Genomic DNA, 19,537 nt, shown 5'->3' with positions numbered 1-19,537 from the left:
GAATCCAGAAATGCATTGGTTAGGAGGCCGGAGGGAAAAAAGACCTTTGGGGAGGCCAAGACGTAGTTAGGAGGATAATATTAAAATTGATTTGAGGGAGGTGAGATATGATTGTAGAGACTGGAATAATCTTGCTCAGGGTAAGAACCGATGGTGGCTTATGTGAGGGAGGCAATCAACCTCCGGGTTCCTAAAAAAAGCCATGAGTGAGTAACTTTGATTAATAATAACATGCTCATAATTGTGTTTTTATTTAAAAATGATTTTTTTCCTGTTTTATAAAAGTTGTTGAAATTGATATCCGTCTGCATTAATATATTTCCGACGTCTTTTAATGAGATTGTTATTCACACCCTAAAAAAATGAAATACACAGGAATAACCCCCATACGGAAACCTTGAATAACTCCTGTAATACAGTTTGGTATTCATTATGAAATAAATATATAATTATGTGCTTGCTATTATTAATCAAAGTTACATGAGTAAAAATACGCTGAAGGTAATGAAGCAGTCTACGCCGGTCATGCAAGCATGTATCTGATGGGCAAGTTCCCGGCCAAGAGTTGAGTTGAATGCTCTGCGTAAGAATTACCCTACCCTTCCTGCCAATACTAATGCACTATGAATAGAAAGTCGAAGGTATAATATTTATATTTGAGTTAAATGTTTAGCCAACGAGGAAAGATAAAGGTATACCCTACAGGAACCTGTATCAAGCACCTACTGTTATTTTGCAAAGGCAGGTTTTAAGTTATATTTGGAAGCTTTTTTATGTATATTATAGTTCGTATTGACAGTTAGTTTTGCTCTTATTTATCATTTATTTGCAGGAACTATCGTCGTACTTTTTATCAAAGGGATTTAGACTCTATGTATTTGGAAGGTTCCGTTGTGAATCAAAATACAGGGAAAATAGTAGTGCACTTTAAAAAAGTAAACTTAGCTATCACGTTTCTCTGGAAAATATCCAAAATGAGGACAGACTTACCTTGTTCAGCAGATACTTCTTGTCCTCTCTGAGTTTTGCGCTTTTGTCTCGTTCCTTGGTCATCTGGTTCTCCAGAGCGTCGACAGTATTCTGTGCTGACAGAAAGTCGTTCTTCAGGTTGTTGGATCTTGTCTGGAACTCTGCTATTTGGATCTCAATCAGTTCTATCTCCTTCTTCAGCCCTTCGTTCTCCTGTAATTAAGAACGACGTCATATATTAGTTGATGACTTCAGAAGGAACTGACACGTAAAAAAAGCTCTTAAAAGCCACAATGAAAGCTCACAGGTCTAATTTGGAAGGAACGCCCAATATACAGCGAATATTCTACAATACTGAACCAACCCTTTACTAATAGCTGTTTCCCAGGACTGTACTAGTTAGTACAAATAAATATGTTCTAGACTGTATCAACCATTGCCAAGATCAGTTCTCCAAGACTGGACCGGTCCGTAACCAAGACCTCTTCTACTGAATTAGATTAGTCCGTTATCAATAACTATTTTTCAGAATTATCAGTCTTTTGTTAAAGCTATTCTCAAAATTAAAACCGTTCGTTATCTACAGATATTTTCAAAGACCTGATCATTACCTTACAAAGACATATTCTGCAGGGATTAATCAATATTTGCCTAAATTTGTTCTCCTGGATGGATGAATACATTATCCAGAGCTATCCAAAGTCGTTCCCTAGGTCTGAACTAGTATATAGCCAAGAGATATTATCCAGGACTGAACCAATACATTACCAAAATTATTCTTCAGAACTGAGCTAGCACATTACCTAGAATTCTTCTCCACGTCTGAACCAGTACATTATCAAGAACTATTTTTCACGACTGAACCAATACAATACCAAGAACTGTTCTCCAGGACTGAATCAGTACATTACCAATAATTATTCTCTAAGACTGAATCTGTACATTACCAATAACTATTCTCCAGGACTGAACCAATACTACAGTACCAAAAACTATCTTTCTGAACCAGTATATGGCCAAGAACTATTCTCCAGGACTGAACCAATACATTACCAAAAACTATTTTCCAAGATCGAGCTAGTACATTACCTAGAGCTGTCCTCTACGTCTGGACCAGGAACTATTCTCCAGGACTGAACCAATACTTTACCAAAAAATTATTCTCCAGAACTGAAGCAGGATATTGCGTAGAACTACTCTCCAAAACATTACTAACCATTTTTGTCCATGACAAAACCAGCATATTACCATGAACTGTATTCCAGGACCAGATCGTTACCAAGATTTATTGTACAGGACTAGCAGTCTTTAATAAAGGTTATTCTCCAGAATTAATCAGTAAGAACTATTCTCCAAGACTGAACCAGCATATTATCAAGAACTGTTCTACAGGATTGAGCCAATACGTTACAAAAATTATTCTCCAGGACTGAACCATCATATTACCAAGAACTGTTCTTCATGACCAAGAATTATTCTCCAGTGCTGAACAGTACATTACCAAGAACTATTCTCCAGAACTGAACCAGCACATTACCAAGAATTAATCTTCAGGGTTGAACCACCAAATTTCAAAAAACTATTCTCGACGATTGGACCAGTACATTACCAATAAATTATACTCCAGGACTGAACCAGCACTTTACCAAGAACTATCCTTCAGGATTGAACCAATGCATTACAAAGAATTATTCTCTAAGATTGGACCGCACATTACCAAGAATTTTATTATTTCTCAGAATTGAACGGTACAGCATCAAGAGTTCAGGATTGATCAGTGTATCAAGATCTGTTTTCCTGGATCGGACCAGATAGGTTTCTTTTTCTTGCTTCCTTTTCGAAATGTTGGATATTCTTACAATTAGGGGAGAGTTGCGTAATTTGTACCGTTTCCTAAATTGTACCACAGTCTTGAAAATTATTTCCTTAATAAGTGTTGTCATCTACGTCAAACATTGTGAATTACATCTACAAATATGCCATTTTATGAGAGACGAAGTCTGTGGGTTGTGTTGTGCAGACGTGAAGTGAAAAAACTTGTTTTAGGTAGTTTCAATCTAGTTTTTGCGCTACCTGGCTACAACATTTACTTCCGAAAAGTACGTGGAAGTCCACAATGCTATATATTATTTAAAACTACATTTATATGTTGTAATGTCATTAAGTTACAGACTTCTGTTATAAACCGTTAACAAAGAAAACATGGCGAGGTTGCGTATTTTGTACCGGCCTCAGTTTCCTATAATGTACCGGTACAATATAGGGAACTTTCATTATATATGTTTAAAATTATAGTGACGTATGAAGAAAAACACACCTAATTTAAATCAGCAGTTATAATTTATTAACTTCTAATCATTTCAATATGAATATAATACTGTAATTGTTATTTTTAGGAAATAAAACACATTGAATTCCGAATTTAAAGTAGTTATGTCAGACGTTCATTACAAATAATAAAAATTACTGTGCCAAAAATAGCATAAACACAATAAATTATGCATTTAGAATTTAATCGAATAATTTCCACATTTCATGTTCTGGCGTTTTTAAGTTTCTTCCTTTGTAACAAATTATAATTGCATTTTCATTAATTCCAGAATGGCAGAAATCTTGCTGTTGCTGCATATATGAATGGCGATCATGGAATAAATGAATGTGCCCGAATTTACAATGTGCCTAAGCCTACAATACTAAAACATGCGAAAAACAAAAACGTAATTGTTAATGGAGATGTGAAATCGTTTGGAAGAACCACAGTATTTTCGGCAGAAATTGAAAATGAACTTGAAAATCACATTCTAAAGTTTGAATAAATGATGTTTGGATTAACTCTAACAGATGTTAGGAAACTTGCTTTTGATACAGCTGAGAGAAATGAACTGCCACTTAATTTCAATCGTGAAAAGGACCAAGCATTGAAGAATTGGTATTATGCACAGCCTATCTGAAGAGGCATCCCAAATTGTGTAGGCTGCCAGAGGCAACATCCATGGCTCGAGCGAAAGGGTTCAACAAGGAACGTGTCTACGAATTCTTCGATCTGCGGTAAAACATTAGTGAAAGATATAAATTGGAATCCATGAGAATTTTCAATGTGGACGAAAGTGGCTTCTCCACAGTATAGAAGAAGACACTGAAAATCGTAGCGAGGAAAGGCAAGAAAGAAGTGGGTGTGATATCGAGCGGAGAAAAAGGAGTGAATACAGCGATGTGCCAGTGCATCTGGTAAATATGTTCCTCCCATGATTATGATCTGTCTGTTGGTGCTCCACCGGTCATTATTATTACAGTTTCAGAAACTGGCTACATCAACTCTGAATTGTTCTTCAAATGAATGTTCTTCCATTCTACCAAAGAAAGGCCAGTATTGCTGTTGCTTGATGGACACACCATCCACAGCAAGAACTTTGAAGCCCTGATGTATGTGTGTACAATTTAGGAACCCAATGGTACAATTTAGGAAACCAGTTGCCTAATTTGTACTCATTGCAGACATTTAGAAAACTGAACGTAATGACTTTATGTTAACTTGAAGTAAACTTTTCCTTTTAGGAAAATCCTCCCAACATACCAGTAATTAAGATGTCGCTATTGAAATGATTCAACATTTGTCAGTTAAAATTAGAAAAAATAAAATGAGTAAAATGGTACAAATAAGGCAACTCTCCCCTACATATGACAGAGGGACGAACACAGAAATTCAGCACAACATTGTTCACCACGACATTCTAAAATCGTATGCAAAGATAAAAGGACAAGACACAGGAGGAAATTATTATATTCTAGTGCCGGATATACTAAAAGAGATAAATGCAGAAAGATTTGAATTGCAAATTCGTAACATTAAAGCAAGATAAGGAAGAGGAAGATGGTGATAAATACTCAAATATTGTACAAAGAAATGATCCCATAATGAAGGAGGATATTGAGAAGTCCTCCAAAGAGATTGGGCGATCACATACAGAATAAGGATGATGATGATGATAGTAATAATAATAATAATAATAATAATAATAATAATAATAATAATAATAATCTTCAATAAGAATTGATCAAAAGAATGTCTGTCATTTATAAGATTATGACAAAATAATGCACATAGGTATCAAATAATATTATGTGTTCGCGTAGGCTTCCGCGGCTGGTGTACATGGTGTGTGGATAAGCTTCAGGGCTTCTACCGCGTTGTCTTGGTGTTATTGGCTGACGTTTCGACCGCTGTGTTGTGGCCCTCTTCAGAGCAGTTGTTGCTCTGAAGATGGCCACAACACAGCGGTCGAAACGTCAGCCAATAACACCAAGACAACGCGGTAGAAGCCCTGAAGCTTATCCACACACCATCAAATAATATTACTTTCAATAAACTATTACTCAGTCATCTGACGAGAGTAATCTGCTCAGTACGGTCAACTCTGCTCAGTATGATATCTTTCATAATAGAGCAACTGATTAATGAATCAAAAGTCACACATTTGTACCATGTGTCTCTGCAGCTTGGAAAAGTAAATCATTGACCTTAGAAATACTAGAAGCAGATTTTTCCAAAGACACAGAGTTAATGAAAAACAATTCATAATTCAACAATAGTGAGAGTTTCAATTAAATAAGCAAAAAGTTCGTATGTTTTAATATACAAATCCGGGATTTGCTTTCTGCTTGGGCAAATTCTCCGCTGTAAATTTTAGCACTAACCGAAAATTTCGACCAAAGACGCGTTGTTAATGCTGTATATTGTAACCTCTTTATTTTGTAAGGATGTTCTTCCACTCGTATTCAATAATTGTGAAATAAACCGTGACGTTTTAAGACCCGCTCCCACTTAGCGGAATCGAATCGAATCGAACCGAACAGAATTTCTCTTTAAAATGTACTCGTAGTACATAACAAATGCAGACTTTAAATTAATAATATTGGCAGTGTAATCGAAGCATTATTACAACAATCTAAATCTGTTAGCAGCGATTGTTGATATTCATTTGAGTACATCATGAGCTTGAGGACACAACTTTGCGTCTTACATTAGCAAAAGTGAAAGAAATAACAGATAAGTGCTTATACTAATTAATCATCAGTAACATAAGTAGTAATTAAATACTAAAAATGCATGTAACTTCCATTCAATAATGAAGGAAGACAAACCATACGTTGTGCGTGACTTACTAATTGCAGCCATTAAAAACTGGAAGCAGCTTGATGAAGAAGACAACTTGAGCATTGGAAAGAAAGATGATAATAGAAACCAATTTAGATGACAGAAAGTTAGTTGGTTAAACTTCACAAATGCCAGACCACTTGTATTGAGGTTCAAGGAGAACTATGATGATTTTCGGTCCATACACTGTGAAAGAAATAAACGACGTCACAATGACATCTTGGCAAACCTGAAACCTCTGTATGGAACCAGCATACCAATTTCAAATGTAAAATATAATGACGTATTCTCTCTTTGAAATGGATCCTTCTGCTTTTGGAAAACAGTTTGAAACCTTTACAAAAGGCCAACACATAGAGGCAAGCCACAGGAATATATGTCACAAGAAAAGAACAAGAACAAGAAGGATGAGAACGAAGAGGAAAATGAGAATAAATATAGAGAGAATGGTGACCGATGATTGTGAAGAGAAATTGGTTGCCTAAGAATTAAAGTTAAATTTTTATGTTAGAAATTATTATGTTTATGTTAAGATGCATAGTTTCTCAAAATTAATGAATAATGTTATTTATTGCATTCATCTTCTCTGTTCAATCTGGATCCAGCCGTTTAGATTTAAGTATTTTGACTCAAAATATAAACTGCGAATTGTTTGAAGTGTGATTCCTTTCAGTTCACTTGGAGCCAGATGATTTCCCTTGATGTATTATCTTAAATTAAAGTTACTTTCCAAATCCAACTTACATATTATCATTCAGGAGTGAAGTCGGGAAAAATAGTTTTTCTGATTTTTGATTTGTATTACATTCCTGCAATTAAAGTGCAGTATTGACTTGTATTCTCGATGATTATATACAGACTTAAAAATAATTAATGTAATTATTAATTTCTAGTATGTCCTTTTTTTTTACTAATTTCGGCACCGTAGCCAGAGACTTATTGTGCCCAGACCCACAACTCTACTGAACACACACACAAACTGCAGGACTCCCCTGTTTACTGGGTCAGGGTGCCCGGGAGCCACTGCGAGACACCACACACACTGGGACAATGGTCCGAATTAAATCCCCCTGACTTCACGACCGGGAATCGAACCCGGATCACCTTGATCAGGAGTCCAGAACGCTACCTCAAGACCAAGAAGGCGGGCTAGTCTATGTCATACTCAATTGTTTAATTTAAATTTCAAAATTAAATTTTATTTTATTTAAGACAACTTGGTATGTTTTTTTTAGATAATACTGTTCTAAATTAAAGCATTAGATAAAATTATTAAGTAGGATAAAACCACTCTGTGAATTACACTGTTCTACAAAAAAAATTAAATTAATTTTTCTGGGTATAACATTTTTGATTAACATGGAAATTTACCTCCTGAATTCAAATCTGTAATTAGTTTCTCTGTGTCACGCATAGTTTTCAAGTTATATGCAATTTCAATTTTTCAATATTTTTCGTTTCCACACTATGTATTTATGTAGGTAAAACATGTAAATAAAAATATTTTAGTCACTTACAAAATTATTTACAAACATTTTATACACTATAAAACAAAAAATATATACAAGCCTTAATATAATAATTATATTATATGGTAAAACTTATTTAAGATTAGAAAATATGAACAAAATACAGTTTTTCTAAAGAATTTAAAAGTCTTATTTTTTTCTCTTGTGTTCAATTTTGCAGTCTCTAATAATGTTCCAGCAGTAGTCAGCAAGCATCGCAGGCATCCATTTCCCTTCATACCGCTTTTTCATGGACATTATATCTTTATGGAACCTTTTACCATATTCGTCGGAGACATCACTGCAGCTCTCAGGAAAATAATGTAATGTGAATCTAAGAAATGCACTTTTAAAGACATGTGACATCCTAGATTCCTATATGCATTTATCATTTGTTGAACCAGTTGTTCGAAGTCGTTAGCTCTTTTTCTTCCCAGAAAATTTTGCGTTACATTCATGAAACAAGACCATGCTCTCATTTCTTTTGGTGCAAGGCATTGTTCAAAATCTGAGTCCTTATGAAGTTTTCTAATTTTGGGACCCACAAACACGCCCTCTTTTATTTTTGCTGCAGAAAGAGGAGGAAACTTTTTTGAAAGGTACATAAACCCTCTTTCAGATGTGTTCATGGCCTTAACAAATTGTTTAATAAGGCCTAGCTTGATGTGAAGAGGGGGCAGGAGAACATCTTCACTGGCTACCAATTTCTCATTCAGTATATTTTCCCTCCAACTTTCCACTTACGTTCAGGCCAAATCTTTCTTTTATAATGGGAATTCCTATCGCGACTATCCTACTGACACAGAAAACATCCATATTTGGTGTAGCCTTGTTGCATACCTAATATCATGACAACTATTTTCAAATCACCACATATTTTCCACTTGTGCTCATTATATTTGATTAGTCTCAGCATATATATTTTTTAAATATCACATGACTCTTTAGTCATACTTGCATAGGCAACTGGGACAGAAGGCATTATGTTCCCATTGTGGAGGAGAATTCCCTTTAGACTGTATTTTGAGGCATCTATAAAAAAGTCTCCACTCCTGTGGCTCGTATTTGAAGTTCAAAGTATTCATTAGGTCACAAACATCATTGCAGAATGTCATCATGAGTTGAATTGTGCATATGCAGACACAATATTTCATGTAAACAAACAATACTCACTTCCTCTAACAAGAATTCCAGGTTAAACTCAAGTTAGTTAAATGAGACGTATATTATCGTATAACTAAAAAACTGTGCCTGATAGCGAATTTCTGTTTTCAGATTTGAATTTGCCATATGAAAATCCTTTGGAAACACATATTTTCATATTAGAAAAATGACCCTTGTAGAACAGTGTTATTATTATTATTATTATTATTATTATTATTATTATTATTATTATTATTATTATTATTATTATTATAAATATGACCTAATCATAATTGAATGGTTCAGAACCATAGTGGCCCAAGCGCCATTTACTAAAACCGTAGAAAATAAGGGTTAAAATTAAGTTATTACCATAATTCAATGGAAATATATAACAAGTAATATAAAGTATACACATTCAAACTAAATGATATGTCAAACTTCATTAAACTATGGTATTCACTTAACTTTAACCCTTGCTTTCTCCGTTTTTAATAAATGGCGCTTGGCCCACTATGGCTCTGAACCCTTCAATTTTGGTGAAGATACGTTGAACATAATCCTGATATTAAGCTTATATAATTATTATAATGCTTGGATGAATTGGAAAAAGGGAGATGCTGTGATATTTTAGATAATAAATATTTAAAACAAAGACATTAAACGCTAATGATAAGAGTCATTTAACATACAATATTATATCTGCAGTACCACATTGTAAGAAATGTATATTTATTTATAACATTATAATTTGTAATTTTGTATTAATGTAACCTAAGTCTTTCATGATATAGATATTTTATTTCTCTGATTGCAATAAAAATGAAGTAATTTAATATAGCTACTTCGCATAGTAGTAAAATTAATGTATGACGCAATTCCTGAAGCAGAAAAATTTCTGTTATCAAGCCGTAGAGTGATAGTTATGGGCTTGACTCCTGTTTGTTTTTGCTTGAAACAAAGATAACTATTTAAAACGTAAGATAATATTTAAAAAAACTGCTGCTAGGAACGTAATTTGTAGGCGAGAGATAGTAAAACAATAACATATAAATTATTCTACTTCGTTTAATATCAGAGTAGGTCTTCTACTGTTGCAATTTTATTTTAAAATAAATTTATAAAATGATAAGATTTTAAGAGTTTCTTTTTCAAGAATTAAATACTTCTTAAGCTAAGGGGAGTTATTAATTCTCCAACTTAAAATAAATTTCACTGAATGGCTATGTAGCTACAATATTTATTCTCGCGAGACAATAAATGAAGAATCAATTTTATGAAATCTATACTAATAATAAATCTGTAGCCGAAATTTTTCTGGTAATTTTCGATTTTCCAAAAATAATTGGTCCTAACATATATAATTAACCACCCTGAAACCGAAAATCGCTTTTTTGAAATTTCTGTCTGTCTGTCTGTCTGTCTGTCTGTCTGTCTGTCTGTCTGTCTGTCTGTCTGTCTGTCTGTCTGTCTGTCTGTCTGTCTGTCTGTCTGTCTGTCTGTCTGTCTGTCTGTCTGTCTGTCTGCCTGCCTGTATGTTTGTTACCTTTTCACGCGATAATGGCTGAACGGATTTCGATGAAAATTTGAATATAAATTAAGTTCGTTTTAACTTAAATTTTAGGCTATATGTCATTCAAAATACATTATTTAAAAGGGGTGTTATAAGGGGGCCTGAATTAAATAAATCGAAATATCTCGCTTATTATTGATTTTTGTGAAAAATATTACGTAACAAAAGTTTCTTTAAACATAATTTGCGATAAGGTTTATTCCTTGAAAAAATTTTATAGGACTTATATTTAATGAGATAAATGAGTTTTAAAATTAAAATAACTGCCATCTAAGGCCGTGTAATGAATTAAAAAACGAATGACTTCGTCTATAAGGGGCCTTGGACAGCAACAATCGAACGCCATGAAAGATAGCCTACAGATAATGTTTCTGCGTTTCTAAGAAGTAATATCGGAAGCTAAATTAACCGATTTGTATAATTAATTATTAATTTACCATTGAAAAGTGTAGTTTCTCTAGATGGACATAATGCTATAATGTTATCACAGTAACTTCTGAGTGAATCGAGGACAGGTAAGATTAAAATAGATTCTTATGCACAGAAAACTTGATAGGCTATTCTGTATATTCGTTTCCTGTATTTCCTAAACTAATTTTTATGACCAAATGAGTGGTCTCTGGATCAAAATGATCGCATTTTAATTTTTTAATTCAACTTAAATTAAGTAACACAATAAACGATTTATCCTTCTATCAAACACGAATGTTCCCTGGATCAAATGTCCTATTTTAATTATATAATTACTTTATATTTATTTCTAACGGGTGCAGCGGAGCGCACGGGTACGGCTAGTAATAGAATAAAATTACATATACAGTACATGTGTGTATATACTGTATATGTAAAAATTTTAAATTTTTAGTTTTAAATTGTGGTTTATTTAACAACGCTTGCAACTGCCGAGGTTATATTAGCGTAGCTACATAACAGTTGTTAGCTGGGATATAAAAATAATATGAATTTTTTTGCTCTCTTTTACAATTTTCGCAAATGCAGTTACGAGGTCTTAAAAGTAAGCCAACGCTATATTTATATATAGGCTATAGAGTATACTACCATGACCCCTCTACATCCGCGAGCGCAGGAATATAAAATGTGTGCAATATATATATCTATACACACATACATACATTGCTACTCATTAGATGACAAAATGAAAAAAACTTCAAATAGTAAATTGACTTCATTCTTTCCTGAGTTTTATATCATTGGCTTAAAAATCGATAATGTGTTAAATTGCAAAAATCATATTAAAGAAATTACCCCCAAACTAAATTCAGCTTATTTTGCTATTAGATCTATGCAAAAGATAGTAAATATCAATACCTTAAAAACAATATACTTTGCATACTTCCACTCGGTAATGAGTTTTGGAATAATATTCTGGGGAAATCCCACAGATAGTAACAATATATTTCTACTACAAAAAAGAGTAATTAGAATAATAGTAGGTGCCAAATCTAGGGAATCGTGTAGGACTATTTTAAAAAAACTACAAATAATGCCCATGGCTTGTCAGTATATCTTTTCACTAATAATCTTCCTCGTATGTAATCGTGAAAACTTTGTAACTAATTCAACAGTTCATAGCATAAATACACGTAAAAAATTACTTTCATACTCCATCGGCAAGTCTATCGTGCTATCAAAAAGGAGTGCGTTATATGGCAGTACAAATTTTTAATAGCCTCCCTATTGATATAAAAAATGAAACTCAAAACATAAAATTACTTATGGCCAAATTGAAGAAGTACCTAATTTCTCACGCCTTCTATTCTGTAGGTGAATTCATGACATTCAATAACACTTCATGAAATTGATACTAAAACTTTGTGTTGTACTAGTAGACTACATTGTAAATCTCGTCTGTATATATTTCATCTAGACTGTGACTATAAATTAAGATCTTATAATAATATTAAGTATTTTGACTTGTTCCATATTCTGGCTGTGAAGCAATTTATGAATACCATGGAATATTAATAAATACAACACAATACAATACAATTTCCGATATTGAATTTTCCGAAATTGAGATTAGCTTTTTAGAAGTGAAGTTCATTCTTTTATGAGCCAAAGGATTTTATTTGGCCAGAAATAGCGAAGATTCAGCAACCTGACGCGTTACAGAGAGATATTGTACCTGTACATTTCCTTCTTCCCTCTCTAGTCTTCCTTCCGACTTGCTTCTAGCGTCACTAAATGCAAGGCTGCCAGGTCTTACTGTCACATACTTTGTTACCGATCTTCAATGAAATTACTGCCAAACCGTTAGGCCTAATGTTACGCAACAAACCGATAAAGGACATATTTGTTATTATTTCCGCTACAAATTCCCGCAACATCATCTCTTCAATGTCTCTCGTTTTCATGAAATACGCACCCAAAATTCATCTAAAGATCACGATGATATTAGATTTTAATGTTTAACTCGCTTCCCTGATTTACATCTCCGAAGGGCCTTATTCATTCGCCTACCAGTTTATATATCCACAAACCAGATAATTTTATTAGGCGAGGAAGTGCGAAACTGGCCGAGACGTAGATGGGAGGATAATATTAAAATGGATTTGAGGGAGGTGGGGTGTGATGATAGAGACTGGATTAATCTTGCACAGGATAGGGACCGATGGCGGGCTTATGTGAGGGCGGCAATGAACCTTCGGGTTCCTTAAAAGCCATTTGTAAGTAAGTAAGTAAGTAAGTAAGGAAGTGCGAAAATATAACTTTATTTTATTTAGAATATAGTAGAGGTAGAATTATTAATTTTATTTATTTTCCGTAAACTCACAACATAAAATCCCAGGCCTTTACTTCTCTTCCGAAGGATTCCATTTAATTATTATTTAATTAATATTGAAATTAATAATAATTCTTGATCAGGTTTGAATTTTCAAACTTCTAGTATGAGTTGCTTAATCAGAAAGAAAATGAATTGATTATTTTTGCAAAATGTTGTTACACAATGCCAGCCCTTACCGTTTTCAATGTGTCCTTTTCTCGATGGACCTCTTCCACCCGAGCCGCCATCTTCTGCATATTGCTGTTGATATTTGAGACCCTTCCTTTCTCATATTCCAGAAGCGTCCTTAGCACAACGGTCTGGATGTTAAGATTATCTACCTGCAACATATGGAGTCGTATAATTGAATGTTAGTAATTTCAATTTTCTGTGTTTATTTTTGAGGTATTCCATCTGTTTCTGGGTCCGAGTTAGCCAAGCCGGTAAAACTACTGGTTTTGTAGTGTATTCCAGGAAAGCATTATTTTTTTCCAACAAAAATCAAATACGGTTAATTTTCCTAGAAACACTATGATTAGTGGTTCCCAATGTGTGGATCGCGATCCCCTGTGGGCTCGTGTAAAGAGCTGAAAGGTTCGCTAGATGATTTATAAAATAAAACATAAGACGTCAAATTGACATATCTATATATATAATTTGAACTGGTAATGGAAATTACGGGAAAACGGCTGAACGGAGTTTAATAAATGACCCCTCATTTTGAAGCTTGGAACTCAAAGCTTTTCAGAAAAATAGTAGTTTTCAGTGAAATGTTAATTTTTCAACATAATTTTCCTATTTTCCAAAATCCATCTGTCGTCAGTTCTGAGAACTAGCTAATTGCATTTCAGAATAAAACAAAACACAAACTACAGTAAACAATATTACACGAAGGCCACGATCTGCAAGAATGCTGACATATTTAGAGCTCAAATTAAATTGGTTATTAAAAACTTAACTTACTAAAAACAATTTATAGATTCGATTCTGTGGTGTGTAATTTTCTGGGTACAGCTGTGTATTGGATATTAAAAACTACAAAACTTGAGGTGGTTTGATGACATTATTACCATTAGAAATGAAATATTATTGTAGTTAATGCTATGATGTGACTATTTTTCATTAATTATACATATTAGTGCTATATTGATGATATGAAAGTGAAACGTTTTGGGGCTATATAAGTAGATGTAGAGAATAACTTAAATTAGATTTTGATTTCTATATTTTACTGAGTGGCGGCTATATAGTTTATGTTACTAAAAGCTATAAAACTTACGTAAGATAATAATATTATTAAAAATCAAATATTTTTATAGTTATTAATCAAGTGGGATTGGGTCTTTTTCATATATTTAATGGCGGTGTGGTGTAGATATTTATATGCATGGTTCTCTTCAGTATTGGCTCGAGAGAGAGTATCTTTCATTATTATGGAAACAAATAACTTTCAGAATGTCTGGTATTCTTCATTGAAATAAATCTGAAAAAATGTTTATTTGAACGTCTAATGAACTTAGTTTGCAGCATTTGCTGCACAAGCCACTAGTACGATAGAAAGCATGCGACGATAGAAAACAAAAGATACGAAAACGAATGAGGTGTATAAATAATTGAATGCTCTTTCATATTTAAATATAAAAAATATAGGGGTGTCATTTGAAAATTTCAAAGTGGGGGAGGCTAGGGTGGGGGTGAAATCTAAAAACCAATTAAGCCTGGTTTCAGACTTCCCCCTCAATATTTAAATTGACGTGATTTTTGTTTAAATTGAATTCAAATTAAATAATTAATTATTTAGACTGGGAAGTTTTGAAAAGAAATCCCTGTATATTCAGCCTGTTCTAATGTCAGTTGAAGATATAAAGGAGAAAACATAATGTAGCATATGTGTATGACAGCAAATGGTGTTTTGGTATGGTGCTTGAAAAGTGGAAAAGTCGCATGACATCAGGATTATAGATTTACGTTTCTCCACCCGAAAACTTCAGCTGCTTCTTTCTCCTGACCCACCGGTGTAGATACATACTGGATTCAACATACATAGATCCTCTGTACAGTTACAGAACCAAATGATGGTAACTGGCAAAAAGACTTGATGAAGGATATCCTAACATTGTTTGCGAGCCAATCCCTATTAATTGTCACCAGGAAGCATAACTTAGGGACATTCTTATCAATAATAATTGTAATATATGTTGTTGTTTTCTAATGCCAGGCGTTTGACAATAAAGTCATTTGACCTCTTGCACTCCAATATGTTTCAAAGATACTATCATGGCCAGCCACTGAAGCACAGATTTTGAGGTGTTCTGAATCCATTTCTTGGTTTGAGTTGCACAACGGGCAGTTGGGGGACTGATATATTCCAATTCTATGCAGGTGTTTGGCCAAACAATCATGGCCTGTTGCTAGTCTAAATGCAGCTACAGACGATTTTCGTGGTAAATCGGGAATTAACAGTGGATTATGATGCAGAGAGTTCCATTTTTTCCCTTGCGATTGTCTTATCAAATTTTGTGTATTGAAGTCTAAGTATGTAGATTTAATAAATATTTTCACAGAGTAATACGTAGATTTAGTAACAGGTCTGTAAGTAGCAGTGCAGCCCTTCTTTGCTAAAGCATCCGCATTCTCGTTTCCCAGGATTCCACAATGGGATGGTATCCATTGGAATACAATTCTTTTATTGAGAGATATTAATTGAGAGAACATTTTAGTTATTTCTGCTGTTTGAGATGAAGGTGTGTGTTTAGACACTATTGATAGAATAGCTGCTTTGGAGTCTGACAATATAACTGCATTCTTAAATTTATTGACGTGGAATAGAAGATTCCTGATACTTTCACTTATTGCAATGATTTCTCCATCAAAACTTGTTGTTCCTAGTACAATAATTGTAATATATTTTATGTGTTTTTCGCATCAGCAATAATGTAATTTCCTGAGTTTTAAAACATTCAGTATTTGAAGCTCTGAATTTCGTTACAGCACATTAAAAACACTATCAGTAAAAAAAATTGCAGCAAGTACCTATATCACTTGAGATGGAAGATGAAACTTTGAACGCAGACTGTCATAGGTGTGAGAATTATGTAAAAATAAAATGATATTCGTGGAAGATACCAGACATTGGTTTTTTAACAACTGAAACTGCCATTTTTACGATTTTGTATATATTTTTTTGCCAGTTTCTGGGCATTTTATCTCTATGTCTGGTTAGCTCTATTAGGACAGTTTCTTTTTTCCTGTAACCTACACGTATAGATATAGATTCTATTACACCACAGTCTAGTACATATAGTCACGAAGATTGAGGTGATTTTTTGCATTTCTTGCGTTACAGTGCTCAAAGCGGTTAGCAACTGAGAGTACTAGGAACAATAGACTGTGCGGTAGTAGCGACCCTAGTGGCTAGCAACTAAAGTTCAACTGTCATTGGATGCATATTCCCTACGTATTGAGCTTCGTGACTGTATGTACTAGACTGTGATTAGGCTACACTCTAAATAAAAACTAGGGATTACCGACCAAGTTAGGGCTGTAGGAGGCATATCTAAAATGTAAACTACATCATTTAACCACCCACATAAAGCTTGTTTAAGGGCGCTTCAATTATTTCAGGGATATCACGTTCAATATATTGGCTTTTTTGTAAATTGAATAATAATTCTTACATATTTTATTTTCTTTAGAAGTTAATAGACAGAATGTTTCCTTCTTATGGTTTACATTCGTATTATACTGTATGACATTTCTTACTCCCTCGCACTCGTCTGACACACATTCAGACATTCACTGTTGTTTAATTTCGAATGATAAACAAGTGCCTTGAACATTTTATCTATAACCAGTTTCAATTCCTCGAAAGCAATACAAGCCTTTCTAACAAACATCTACGTGTAAACATGAAACTTCTTATGCATAGAGTCTAGTCGTGAAAATATTGTAATGGATTTATTAGTTACGCATTCGTTAAAAGAATGGATTTCCCTGCTCTTCATCGTAGACGTAAGAGCAATACATTGTTCAAAGTTTAATCCAAGTTTCATGTGTGATTGAACAATCATCCTTCAATCTTTTCGATAAGAACGGACACTTGTAACAGCCGCAGAGCAACTTGGTACTCAGCTCGTTATCAGACGACAATATGATATCTCTTAGATGGTTCTTGCTATTTTTGTACTATATTTTTTCTGATTGGGAAATTAGGTATTTTGCAAAATTAATAAAATATAAATAAAGTCTGTACCTAATGACAGAAGATAAGAGATAAAATGAATATGAATCCGGAAAGTCCAATTTTTTACATAGAAGTTGTCTGAAGAGTCTTTTGAATTTGGATAAATAATTGGAACCACATTATCAGGGTTTAATGTTGAGCAATTATATCTTGTGTACACACTGGTAACTCACTGCGATGTAGAACTGGACATAATAAACACTTCATTTAACAAATCTTGAATCACACACATTTTTTTTTTCTCCTGAGCAATAATATTGACTCTAAATCATCACTTCAAGCGCTATCATTAATTTATCCGACTAGTAATAGAATATATGAAATTCGCAGTTATTTAAAATTATTACAATGACTTAGAAAAGATACACAGTTCCAGTGGATATTATCTCACTTTGACGTTGCAGAAAATTAAGTAGCAATTTTCTAATAGTGGGAAACAAGTATAAAACAAAACTGTTCAGCCAAAATCCCATTCCATATATATCACGTATGTCTGGAATACGTAGACTATAAACTACAGAATAAATTTATTTTGAAATCAAGAATGTTAAGAAAAATGTGAACAATGGAAGATCGTGTTAGAAAGCAAAAATCACATCCCAGTTTATCCAAGAGGCAATACTGTCAATATTGTTAGGTTGATATTACATTCGGAGTTCTTTGACAAAGCATATAATAAGCAAAAATCTGTGATAAAAGGTCTGGATTTGGAGTACATTGCACAGTATAAAATATTTTATCAAAGATGTACATAAAATTTAGGAACAAGAACCATCAGTTTCCATTTATGATAAAATAAATTGTTTTTGATCACATTATATGCATAGGCAAAGGCTAATTGGGATTTTCTGATGGGGGCAGATAAAAAAGTCATTCTTTTCTTCCACTATGTTAATAATGTCAAAAGAAGTGCTTATACAAATTTTGGTCACACGGCCGTCCAGAAAGTGATTTTCTCTGGGGCCGTTTACAGAAAAAGCACAATCGAATAGAAAGATTTATTGAAACAAATACAGCAATTGTTGCGCTATATGTGAACATATCCCCCACTGGAATTGGGACATTTGTCATACCATGGGATCAATTTTTGTATCTCTGTGTCGTAGAAGTCAGCCGCCTGGCATCGAAACCAGCATTTTACAGCCGTCTGCACCTCCATTATATGATAAATGTCTCAATTCCGGTGGAAAATATGTTGAAAAATAGCTCAACAATTGTTGTGTCTGTTCCAATAAATCTTTCAAATAAAATTGTGTTTTCTTTCTGTTAACGGCCCCTGGCGAACTTATTTTTTATGGCCTCGTAATTGCGGTCGAGTGGCCAAAATTTGTATAAGTACTTCTTTTGACATTGTTAACATGGTGATGGAAAAGCGGGGCTTGGATTCTCGTCACAACAGCAAACCACGTTGTACTATTTTGCTGCTTTCTTTAGACTCAAACGCATTCTACTACATCGACGGAGCAGTGTATAAGAAGGAAAGACAACAGGTGACGATAATGACTTGCTGAAATTTTAACTGGGGGAAAAGGCTGTGAATTTCTCCTCATTCAAGGATATTATTCTTTTATATTCATTGGTTATTCATTGGTGTCCTAGTTTCACTTCCTTTGAGATGAAAGCGTCCTAAGTATTTTATCAACAGTAATCTCACTAGAGGTTTTGATTTATCTAGAGAAAATCAAAACTCGAGTGGGATTTAATTGACTATTACACGATTAGAAGAAAGTATATAAAGATTAGAAGTAACAAAGTACTCCAGTACAATAAAATATTAATTGGCTTACGAAAATACAACTGTCTTCAAATATATTATTGTACCATCTCAACATTACGCTAGATGGCAGTAGTGTTTTATGATTATGTTTTCTAGTTATCAGTTGTGCCAACTATGGAATCTTCATTGAACTCTGTGGACGGTTATTAGTCAAGAAGGCTTTGTTGATTCAGTTTCATTTTTATTCAAAGCTTTGCATTCCACTTCAATTATCCGGATCCCAGTAATCAACGTCACTTGACAAATGTTTTTCAATAAATCTTAGTATTAAACAATCTCTGATACGTGACTATCCATAATTTCATATAGCAGAAGCTATAACAAACATAACCTGAATAATATAAACAAGTGTTAGAAAAGTTTTAATTAGGGATGATGAAATAA

General features: G+C 33.7%; 1 protein-coding gene across 1 annotated transcript in view; it reads right to left on the bottom strand.

Annotated features, from left to right (window-relative positions):
* LOC138694905 (protein Hook homolog 3-like) overlaps positions 1 to 19,537 on the bottom strand; it is a 210,678-nt gene that overhangs the window by 134,274 nt on the left and 56,867 nt on the right. The window contains exons 3-4 of the mRNA XM_069819089.1: positions 13,331 to 13,474; positions 991 to 1,182 (exon numbers count right to left, since the gene is read on the bottom strand). Coding sequence (XP_069675190.1) covers positions 991 to 1,182; positions 13,331 to 13,474 — 336 coding nt within the window. The remainder of the gene's footprint in view (positions 1 to 990; positions 1,183 to 13,330; positions 13,475 to 19,537) is intronic.

The sequence above is a fragment of the Periplaneta americana genome, chromosome 2 (assembly GCF_040183065.1).
Source record: "Periplaneta americana isolate PAMFEO1 chromosome 2, P.americana_PAMFEO1_priV1, whole genome shotgun sequence".
In the NCBI taxonomy this organism is placed as follows: Eukaryota; Metazoa; Arthropoda; class Insecta; order Blattodea; family Blattidae; genus Periplaneta; species Periplaneta americana.
Note: the sequence above shows the minus strand (reverse complement) of the source record. Positions and strands in the feature narration are given on the sequence as shown.